At 42.1% G+C, this 12,054-nt stretch overlaps 1 protein-coding gene across 7 annotated transcripts in view; it reads right to left on the reverse strand.

Annotated features, from left to right (window-relative positions):
• Window positions 1-12,054, reverse strand: part of ZNF385D (zinc finger protein 385D) — a 1,082,242-nt gene that overhangs the window by 293,182 nt on the left and 777,006 nt on the right. Inside the window, exon 2 of one of the 7 annotated variants that reach the window (XM_089332298.1) lies at window positions 11,735-11,849. The exons of the other annotated variants lie outside the window; for them this stretch is intronic. Within the exon in view, the coding sequence (XP_089188424.1) occupies window positions 11,735-11,753 (19 nt within the window). The 5' untranslated portion in view covers window positions 11,754-11,849. The remainder of the gene's footprint in view (window positions 1-11,734; window positions 11,850-12,054) is intronic. 7 annotated transcript variants of the gene reach the window in all.

The raw sequence follows: 12,054 nt of genomic DNA on the forward strand, positions 1-12,054 counted from the left end.
TGCCAAATCAGAAAAACAAATGTGTGTTTGTTGTATCCTTGTGTGACAGCCTCTAAAACACTCAAGGTTGTTGGCCAGGGATTACAATGGGCAGTTTTGTTGTTACATATCCTTGTCTATGATAACTATCTATTTACCATGTTTCCTCAAACTTCAGTGACCCAAACTCTCATACAATTTCTGTCTTTGTTCCCAAATGAATGATACAACTAGAAATCCATTTTGAGATAAAATTTGAATTGTTTGGTTTGGTTACAATTTTTCTGTTACTGTCATAATTTGTTCCTTCTGCTTTGTATTTTTGATTCACCTCTTACATTTTGGAAAGTTGATGCATCACTTTTTATCTCAGACAAAACTGTCCACTGCCCTAAAATGACCTGCTCTTGGCAGGTCAATCAAAATGTTAACACAGTGTCTGATCCCACACAGGCAAGTGGGCAGCACTGATCCACATGGGATGATGACTGCTGTCTCATACATCCTGCTCTTGACCACAGAGAAATGAGGTGAGAAATGGAGTATGAGTCAGGGTAACTGGAGCACCACTCTGGAAACACTGATTCAAAAACATTTGCCCAAGTTAATGGTCAGGGATTTGATCTTTACCCATGAAAGAAAACACATGTGAAGGATCTGCATTTATTCCTTGCCCACATTCTTTATCATTTATTTTAGGCTTTGATATTTATATATTCCAGTAAGTCAACTCAAAATTAATTTTGGAAGAAGCTAAAAGCAAGCACTAACAAGCACTAATTAATATTATTTTGTCATACTGGCACTGAATGCCATGACCAAAGGCAAAATACTGATGTCATCCAGTTGCCAATATCTAAGTTGTCACTTAGAAGACGAATGGAATCTATCACTAATTCTAATTTTCATGAAAATTCTTGGTGCCTATGAAACACCAGAAAAGACTCAGTGAGGAGTAGCAGGGTGAGGAGTTTTAAACATTTAAACCCAAATATCCCTCTGTATTTCAGCCCCTCTGTCAAATAATGCATAATCCAGGACAGATACCTGCCTAAGAGGAAACCAAAAGATTTGTATTTGAAAGCTTCTCTCAAGTCAGCAATCAGGGATAAAATGGAGTGAGCACTGTGACACAGTGGGTTAAACCACTGCTTGGGATTCCTGTATCCTATGTTGGCATGCCTCGCATTAGGTCCTGTCTCCACTTCCGATCTAGCTTTCTGTTAACGTGCCTGGGGAGCAGGAGACGATGACACAAATACTTGAGTTCCTGATACCCACAAGAAAGACCGTGATGGAGTTCCTGGTCCTGGCTTCAGCCTGACCCAGCACTGTGGCCCTTGTGGGCATTTGGGGAGTAAACCAGCAGATGGATGATCTCTCAGTCTCTCCTCTTTCTGTCACTTTGCCTTTCAAACAAATAAGTAAATCTTACAAAAATGGAAAATATCACTCAAGTGGAATTTCCAAATATTTAATTTCACACAATACAGTACAAGAAAACAGGTACTTCATTAGTAGGATTTCCAAATGGTCACTAATAGCAACAGATGACTATTTTACATTTAAATTCATTGAAATTAAGTAAAATTAAAATTCAGTTTTCTCAGACTAGCTATAGTTCATCACTTTTTTATTTTTTTTTGACAGGCAGAGTGGACAGTGAGAGAGAGAGAGACAGAGAGAAAGGTCTTCCTTTGCCTTTGGTTCACCCTCCAATGGCCGCCGCGGCCGGCGCGCTGCGGCCGGCACACCGCGCTGATCCAAAACCAGGAGCCAGGTGCTTTTCCTGGTCTCCCATGGGGTGCAGGGCCCAAGCACCTGGGCCATCCTCCACTGCACTCCCTGGCCACAGCAGAGAGCTGGCCTGGAAGAGGGGCAACCGGGACAGAATCCGGCGCCCCGACCGGGACTAGAACCCGGTGTGCCGGCGCCGCTAGGCGGAGGATTAGCCTAGTGAGCCACGGCGCCGGCAGACTAGCTATAGTTCAAATATTTGATACCCACATGTCACTAGAGGCTACCATGTTGTACATAAAAAATTTATATCATCTCAGGAGTTTCTATTGGATTTTATAGTTGTAGTGCAAAACCAACATTCTCAACAATGGGAAATTTACAGATGAAGTACTTGATACAGTCTGAATCAGAATTGATTGTTGACAGGAAAGGAACCATTGGTTTCTCCTGGGTCCTTCTGCTTTTGAGATTGAGAATGGGGCTTCTCAGAGCCAAATGTGACCATTATCAGAAGCCAAGCAAATGCTGGGGTTGTGCCAGAAATGGTTAGTCACCCATTCCTAGGATGGCATGGCAATCTGAGTCTGTATGTGTGATCAGTGATGATAACACTTAAAACACAATCTAGGCCGGCGCCGCGGCTCACTAGGCTAATCCTCTGCCTTGCGGCGCCAGCACACCAGGTTCTAGTCCCCGTCGGGGCGTCGGATTCTGTCCCGGTTGCCCCTCTTCCAGGCCAGCTCTCTGCTGTGGCCAGGGAGTGCAGTGGAGGATGGCCCAGGTGCTTGGGCCCTGCACCCCATGGGAGACCAGGAGAAGTACCTGGCTCCTGCCATCGGATCAGCGCGGTGCGCTGGCCACAGTGCGCCGGCCGCGGCGGCCATTGGAGGGTGAACCAACGGCAAAGGAAGACCTTTCTCTCTGTCTCTCTCTCTCACTGTCCACTCTGCCTGTCAAAAAAAAAAAAAAAATCTAATTTTTACAAAGTAATGCTTAAATAAATATTAATTAATAAGGACTGCTTTGGATAAAAATGACCACATCTTCTAACCAAGGATGCAAATGGGTCAGTCTGAGGGGCAAAGGGATGCTTATTAATATCTGGTACCTCTTGAGAGCACATTCACAAAACTTTTATTTTACCCAACAAACTGAATAAAAGTCCAGTCAGCCACATCTTTAAATCAAGCTAATGTAGACAATTAAACCTGCCTTACTACATGTGTCTCTCTGGGTAATTTCTTTCATGATATCAAGGTTTTGGTCTTGTTACATTGTCTTGTTCATCCATGATCTGTACATCTGATCTGGAACTTGTCTACATGAACTTCTCTGTGTTGGTCAAATGGAGTGGTGGTTGCTTAGAAACAGGAGAGAGAGGTCAATATCATTTCGGCTGCAGAGGAAACATGTAAGGTGGTAGTGTGTGTTAGATTTAACATCATGGGGATTTGGGGTGACCCTTTATGAGCCATTAAAGTGAGGAGGGTGAAGGTTAAAGCAGGATTTCATAATAATGACTGGTGCAGATAACTGGAAATTTCAACTAGGAATGAAATAAGAGTAGGATACTCTATATATGGATAAATAACTCTTACAGGTTATAGAAAGGAACTGATGCAAACCAGAATACCCAATGCCTTTGGAAACTTACATTTCAACTACCAAGTCAACCCAGAAAATAAATCATAACCCATGCACATTAAAGCACTGTAATTTGTGTTCATCTGAGTTTTATCTTACCCCACATATGCCTGAAACCTACATCAAAGTATATAGCAAATTACCAATCAGTTATTTATTCCTAGTTTAAGATGCAACTCCAATATGACTTCCCCTATTAAGCATCTCCTGGACATCTCTGTGGGAAGATCTCTCATTTGTGCTCTATACTACGCTGCACAGGCACCCCACATCACTAGATTTACATGCTTCTGTGTCTGTCTCCTCATATGGAGATGTTGGTTCTTAAGGAGGATGTCTGTTTTATAATTCCTTGTCTTCTATGTGCTATGGCATTCCTGGTACCTATAGAGTGATTTTTTATGTATGTTTCAGGTATGGATGGATGGAAGGATGAATGGACAAAAAGATGGATGTATGAAAGAATAGATGGATGAATGGGTAGACAGATGGGCAGACAGATGAACCGATGAATAAACAAAATAAATTCTCAGCCTGCTAGGATGCTGTGCTCCTTTTCTGCTATGCCCAAATCAAGGTGTCCACTTCAAAACTTGCTACTTCCTTGAAGAACCAGAAAAGAAAGGGGAACTAAACCAACAGTTTAGAGTGCTAACAAGATGAACATGTTATCATAAATGCTTAGACTAATTATTCTTTCATTATTGATTTTTCTTTAAAATAAACAAATGGTCCAAATATCAAAAAGCACTAATGTGTTTGCGTTACATTTTTAAACATTTTTTTTCCTCTAAATAAGTTTCTTAAACATGGATTTTATTTTGGGATGTGACTATATTCTATCTTGTAAACCCCTTCTCTTGCTTCCGCAGGCCTAAAAGCAATACTGGACACTGTACTGGGTTATCTATGTAGGACAGCTCTTTGATACTTACATAGACATAAATAAAGAAATGGAGCAATAATGAGCTTTCAACAATTGTTCGAGTTCATATAGCCAGTAAGTATTAGAACTGGGATTTGACACAAAATATTCTGCCTCCAGAGTCTCTTGTATATATATTTTACACAGAGATAGTCATCTTGGTTGAAAGGCCATAGAGAAAAACATTATATAAACAACAAAGGTAGTTTCAATTAAACTCTCCCAAGAGGCACTCATTTATAGGACATTGGATTATTCAAGAAGTGATGTCACGTGTTTTCTGCCTCTACTATGATTTTAATTGATATATTGTAGGATTGTGCATATATAGATTCTACCAGATACCATGCATCCATCCAAAGGAATCATACTGTTTATCTTGTTTGAATGAACTTCATATTAGTTCAGTTCTTCCTTTCACTTTTGTCTGTATATTATAGAAACTAAGCAGAAACTAAATCACATACATCATAACTAATTCTACTGAACTTTTTTTAAAGATTTATTTCTTTATTTGAAATAATTACACAGAGAGAGAAGAGGCGGGGGGGGAGAGAGAGAGAGCGAGAGAGCGAGATTGAGGTCTTCCATCCGTGGATTCACTCCTCAATTGGCCGCAACAGCCAGAGCTGCGCAGATCCAAAGCCAGGAGCCAGAAGCCTCCTCTGGTTCTCCCAGGTGAGTGCAGGGGCCCAAGCACTTGGGCCATCATCCATTGCTTTCCCAGGCCATAGCAGAGAGCTGAATTGGAAGTGGAGCAGACGGGTCTTGAACTGGCACCCATATGGGATGCCAGCACTTCAGGCCAGAGCGTTAACCTGCTGCGCCACAGCACCAGCCCCTCTATTGAACTTAATGGTAATATCCTCTAGAGCATTCACTTGATTGTGATTTTGATATAGTGATTATGATTTTTTTACACTTATATTTAGTTTTCCATCATAATGAACATGGTACAAAATTCCTAGGAAGTCTTACTGGTATTGGTAATGGGTGACACTGAGAAAACATCATGGAGGAAGAGATGCCATCACTATAACCATCACTAAATTAAAAAAGAAAGCATTGGCATAGTAGGTTAAGCCTCCACCTGCAGCACGGGTGCCAGTTCAAGTCCCCACTGCTCCTCTTTGGATCCAGCTCCTTGCTAATGCACCTGGGAAAGCAGCAGAGGATGGCCCAAGTTCTTGGGCCTCTGTACCCACATGGGACCTGAAAGAAGATCCTGGCTCCTGGCTTTGGCCTGGCCCAGCCCTGGCTGTTGCAACAATCTGAGGAGTGAACTAGCAGATGGAAGACCACTCTCTGTATCTCTGTCTTTCAAATATATAAATAAATCTTAAAAAAATGTTTCAAGAACAATGAAGGCTGCATTCTTGCCACCTTACCTAAACTTAGTAACTGCTAGCATTTATAGTATCCATTAACATCCAAAGTCTAGCAATGATGAGCTCTTGTTTCCATTGCTTTGGTGAATATTCCTACAAATTCTGTAATTGCAAAAAGAAATTCTGATTTCAATTTCCTCAAGAACATTCCCTGTGGAGCTGACATGTGCTCTGTTTAGTCTCGGCCTCCATGTGATTATTTCTTCTGGCAGGTTTTGCTTAAAACAAACCTAACTTTATATTTTTGTTTAATTCTGAAATATTTGGTCCTTGGAAAAGTATAAAATCAGCAACTAACGGAATTGTAGTAATTGTGGAATCCTGAAAATTATTTGCTTTAATTGGAAAAGAAAGAAAATGCTTAAGTGATTGCAAGCAAGAAGATATAAAAACCGTAATGAATGTTTATAAGAAGCCCTGCGATTTTTAACTCTCATTCTATTTTCGATGCTGTTCTAAATAGCTTCACATGTATTATTTACGTAAACAATGAAGATATGTATGCTCTCATTTTACAGGTGAAGAATCAGAGGCTTTAGTGAGATCATTTTTCTTAAGATAAACCACCTTGTTAAACTGTAGACCAAGATGAATTAGAAACTAGAGACATCTGATTTCAAAGCTCCTATTTTTTTACTATAATATACCTTTCTCCCTTTCAAACACCTGTACAGTTCTAATTCCCAGAAATCAAGAAAGCAACCAATAGAAGTAGACATTGCCTCTAAGCACCTTTTTTCACCTTCAAGTGGCCAGGGGGCAGCAGACACAGACTTTACAAATGCTGAAAAAAACTGAGTAGAGCCCCAGGAAGAAGAGACTCCATACCAAGGCTATGGGGCCATCACCAAAATGCACAACATAATACAGAGGGATATCTATAAGTGGTAAAGTAAAAGACATCATAAAATAGGGCCATTAAACACAAGGACAATAGCTAAATGAAAACAAAATTGAAACAATCAGTGGGAACTGTTACTGCTGGGAGCCACATTAGTAGAGATGATGAGGATTAAAGGTTAAATCAGAGATGATTTTTTGGAGGGGTCTAGAACTCAAAGAATCCCAGCACTGACCACAGCTCCAAGATTAGAGGCCATGATTAATGAGAAAATATAGGCTTTGCTGTTTGACATTACCATGTTCTTGCTTGCTTATGAAAGGCAGTGTAAAATACAGAGATTCAGGCAGGTATGTGACCTAGCAGTTAAGCCTCCTACATCCCTTATCAGAGTGTCTGAAATTCAAGTTCAGCTCCACCCTCAATTCCAGCTCCCTGCTAAAGGTTCACCCTGAGAGGCAGCAGCTAAAGGCTCAAGTAGCTGAGTCCCTGACAACCATGTGAAGGACCTGAATTTGGTTCCTACATCCCAGCTTCAGATCTTCCGTCACTCCCACCATTGCAGGCATTTAAAGAGTGAACCTAGAGATGGGAGCAGGCACTCTCTTTTTTGCTCTTCCTCCCTCCTTCGTTCCTTCCTTATTGAAATAATTAAAATTGAAAAATAAATAAGAACAATAAACTAAATAGATCCTTGACTTAGCATGAGGCATACATACATCTTGACTTGTACACCTAATTCCAATCCATTTTACTCAAAGTAGACCAAATTAACTTACCATAGAATGACGCACAAATTTCCTCCAATTTTTGACTTCAAATTAACTAGGATTTGCTCTTACAGAATTAGGGTGTCCAGAACAGAGGCCTAAGTAAATTTCGAGAAAAATGTAATCTAGAAGTAAGAGTAACATATTTTTAGTAACTACATTGCATTCTGCTGGTGGGTGATGGACCAAATAAATTGAAATTTTCAAGAGTTCCAATTCAAACAATAATGATAAATAGGGGCCAGCTTTGTGGAGTAGCAGGTGAATCCACCATCTGCAGTGCTGGCATCCCATATGGACGCCGGTTCAAGTGCCGGCTGCTCCACTTCTGATCCAGCTCTTTGCTATGGCCTGGGAAAGCAGTGGAAGATGGTCCATGTCCTTGGACCCCTGTGCCCACATGGGAGACCCAGAAGAGGATCCTGGATCCTGGCTTTGGATCAGCGTGGCTCTGGCCATTGCGGTCATCTGGGGAGTAAACCAATGGATGGAAGACCTCTCTCTCTCTGCCTCTGCTTCTCTGTAACTCTGCCTAATAAACAAATAAATCTTTTAAAAAAATTATACATTGTAAAATAATAATAATCAGTATTACTTTTTTTTTTTTCTGACAGGCAGAGTGGACAGTGAGAGAGAGAGAGAGAAAGGTCTTCCTTTTCCGTTGGGTCACCCTCCAATGGCTGCTGCGGCTGGCGCACCACACCAATTCGAAGGCAGGAGCCAGGTACCTCTCCTGGTCTCCCATGCAGGTGCAGAGCCCAAGGACCTGGGCCATCCTCCACTGCACTCCCGGGCCACAGCAGAGAGCTGGACTGGAAGAGGAGCAACCGGGACAGACTCCAGCACCCTGATCGGGACCGAACCTGGTGTGCCGGTGCCGCAGGCAGAGGATTAGCCTATTGAGACGCGGTGCCGGCCATAATCAGTATTTCCTTTTTAAAAACATTTATTTGCTCATTGGAAAGGCAGAATTACAGAAAAAGAGGGAGAGAGAGAGAAAGAATGAGTCTTCATCTGTTAGTCCACTACCCAAAAGGCCATATTGGCTGAGGCTGGGGCACGATGAACCCTGTAGCCTGGAACTCCAACCAGGTCTCCAACATGGGTGGCAGGGGCCCAACACTGGGACTATTCATGAGCAGGGAGTCAGACTGGAAGTGGAACAACTGGGACTTGAACCAAAGCTCATGTGAGATGCTGGTATCACAGGTGGTGGCTTAACCCATGATACCACAACACTGGCCCCTCTGGTATCATTTTTTTAGACCTTTATATACACATAGGCTTTTAACTTTCACAAGAATCCTGTTATTATTATTATTATTATTATATGACAGATAGAGTTAGACAGTGAGAAAGGTCTTCCTTCCATTGGTTCACCCCTCAAATGGCCGCCACAGCCGGCGCTGCGCCTACCCAAAGCCAGGAGCCAGGTGCTTTCTCCTGGTCCTCCATGCGGGTGCAGGGCCCAAGCACTTGGGCCATCCTCCACTGCCTTCCCAGGCCACAGCAGAGAGCTGGACTGGAAGAGGAGCAACCGGGACTAGAACCCAGTGCCCATATGGGATGCTGGTGCCGCAGGCGCCGGCTTAAGAACCCTGTTCTTAATAATTCAGTTTATTAGTTGGGGAAACAGGAATCTATCAAATTAAGTTCTTTGTAGTAAATTCTAAGTATGGATGTAGGCATAGGTTAACTGGTTTCAGAAGTCCTGCTCTTTGTAAAAATCAAATTGTCTCCACTTAGAAAACTGGTTAGCCTTCCTCTGCTTGGATTCTTGTGAGAGGACTAAGAAAGGTATCTGACTTGGGGCCAGTGCTGTCGCATAGTGGGTAAAATGTTGCCTGCAGTGCCAGCATCCTTAGGGGCACCAGTTCGAGTCCTGGCTGCTCCACTTCCCATCCAGCTCTCTGGTAGTGTGCCCGGACAAGTGCTTGGACACCTCCACCAATGTGGAGATCCAGAAGCAGCTTTGGTCTCCTGGCTTCAGATCAGCCCAGCTCTGGCTGTTGTGGCCATCTGGGGAGTGAACCAGCAGATGAAGATTCTCTCTCTCTCTCTCTCTCTTCCCCCTCCCTCTGTCTCTCTCTGTTTCACTTTCTTCTCTCTCTGTCTCATTCTCTGTCTCTATCTCTCTGTATCTCCCTCTCTCTGTAACTGTGCCTTTCACATAAATAAATAAACCTTAAAAAAGGTGGAGGGGGTCTGACTTTATCAGCAGTGCCTGCCCAGGTTAGAATAACTGGAGGTCTGCTTGTCCCCTCCTAAGCTTTCTGCAACAGCTACAATGGACATGGCAAACATGTTTACTGAGATCCCCTCATGATTCACACGTGAGTCAAGGTCTTGAGAACATACAGCTTCCTCATAGCTATTCTTCCTCATTGATATACCAGACAGTGGAATTTAGTGGAGTGACCTAATCATGGCAAACCCAAAAGCTCTGTGGAAAACAAAACAACTACTAACCCTAAAAGGAAACCTGAGAGGGCGCTCTGATCACAGCCTCAAAGAATTGCACTGAATCCTTTTAAATTCATAGGCCTGTTTGACTTAAATTGTAAAGATTATTTTGTACTTTTGAAAGGACATTAATCCCAAAGGAAGAACAAAACAGAATGAGTCAAATTGCTTTCAGCAGGAGTGCCTGCTGAGAGAAGAGAGACATTCTGTAAGGAGACTGGCTTCTGAAATCGGCCCTGCATTTTCCTGAATGATTCTGCTCTGTCGTGTATATAGCTTTCAAAAGTCATTATGCCTTCCAAGTGCTAAATATCTATCTCCATGTTATCAATGTCACCATGACCTTCTCTCTTCTATTTATACCATTTAGACTCCTCCTCGTAAAGTTAAGATAAAGAAATGCTTTTTCAAATTTTCTAAATTTGTGTCATTTCTTCAATGTCTTCCCTGCCCTTCAAGGTTCAGTTGAAACACTGTTCCTGTCTCCCCTCCATCCATTTAGCACCATGCTAAGGTTCCTTCTCAAATACCCATAGAATGCTGTAAGCGCTTAGGAAAGAGCACAGGCATTGTCATCAGAACCTGCATCCAAATTCCAGTGTTTCGTGCCCTAAGGAACTTAACAGCTGTTTAATTTCTCCTGCTATAGCATAAGGGGAGTGACACCTAAATCCCAGTATTTCTGTAAGACTTACATGTAGAAACATATTCTTTCTAAACGTTTATTAATTATTTGAAAGGCACAGAAACAGAGAGGGAAGGAAGGAGGGGGGGAGGGAGAGTGAGAGGAGAAATCTTTCATCTTCCTGTTCACTCCATAAATGTCCATAACAGCCAGGGCAGGGCCAGGCATAAGCCAGGAACCTGGAGGCCCCCATGTGAGTGGTGAGTGGTAGGGTCCAAGCACTTGAGCCATCAAGTGCTACCTCCCAGGTGCATTAGCAGATAACTGAATTGAAAGTGGAGCAGTTAGGACTAGAAATGGCAATGTACAGAGGATTCAACATCAGCTTAATCCACGGCACCATAATGACTGCACTCATAAAGAAATATTTACCAGAATAATACTAGATTATAGTAACTAGTTTAACCATCTTCTAAATTCTATATTATATGACTGAAATGATATGAAGTGAATGAAATATATTTTATTAATGTTATTCACATTTTTGTTTAAGTCATTTATCAGTATGTCTCTTATGGTTTTTTATATAGCAGTAGGATTATTTGGCTCTGGCTTCAGCTTTTGTAGAGAGTGACTATGTCTGAACCACCTTAATTATTTTCCACAGTGCCTATGGAGTGCATGGAAAATTATTGGCACTCAAGTGCTCTTGAGTGAATGAATGAATGGATATGACATTGTTACTTTGATTCCTAGCCTACAAAGAAGAAATAGGTAAGGCAAATATATTTAATGCTATTAATACCATTAGGCTGATTCCTATTTAGAATGTGGACTTTCACTAGTGCCTGTTCTCAGTATGAACATGTGAGCATAGGCAAAGGAAACAAGATTGAAGAGATAGGAAGAGAGAAAAAAATAAAAAAGAAGGAAGAAAGGAGGGGAGCGGAGGAGAGGAGAGGAAACAATGAAGGTGGGTAAGGAATACAATAATTTGGGGAGACGATTAATATCCAAATCTGATATCCAGATGACTCACTTGACCTGGATAGAACTGTAGCTGACACAGCCTGTAAAGAGCATTAAACATTTTCCCAAATGTCTCCTATGTGGAAAGACTCACCCCTACAAGATCTCGTGGTATTTCTGTCTTCTAAATTAAAAAGTGCCAGTCAGGGACGGGTGTTTGGCCTAGTGGTTGAGTCACCAGTTACAATTCCTGTGCACCACATCAGAGTATTTCTGTTTGAGACCTGGCTCTAGCTTCCTGCTAATGCAGATCCCGGGAAGCCTGCCCCATGCTCCCTATCCAGCCTCCTACTAGTGCACGTGGGAAGGTAGCGGAAGATGGCCAAATACCTGGATCCTCGCCACACATGTGGAAGACCAGGATGGAGTTTTCACCACTGCAGCCATCTGGGGAGTGAATCAGCAGATGGAAGATCTCTCTTTCTCGCCCTCTCTCTCACTGTGCCTTTCAAATAAATTAAGAATAATTTTAAAATAAGTACTAATCCACAGTCTGACCTTATCTAACAAATTACTGCATGGGATACAAAATAGCTGAGTGTCCAAGACATGGTAGATTCTGAAAACTTGATGGCTGACTTGGAAACTGGGATGGAAATAGTTAATACTATTTTTGACCAGCAGAAAAATGGAGACACAACTAATTCAGC

The sequence above is a fragment of the Oryctolagus cuniculus genome, chromosome 4 (assembly GCF_051225735.1).
Source record: "Oryctolagus cuniculus isolate XC-2025 breed Fujian yellow rabbit chromosome 4, ASM5122573v1, whole genome shotgun sequence".
Classification (NCBI taxonomy): Eukaryota; Metazoa; Chordata; class Mammalia; order Lagomorpha; family Leporidae; genus Oryctolagus; species Oryctolagus cuniculus.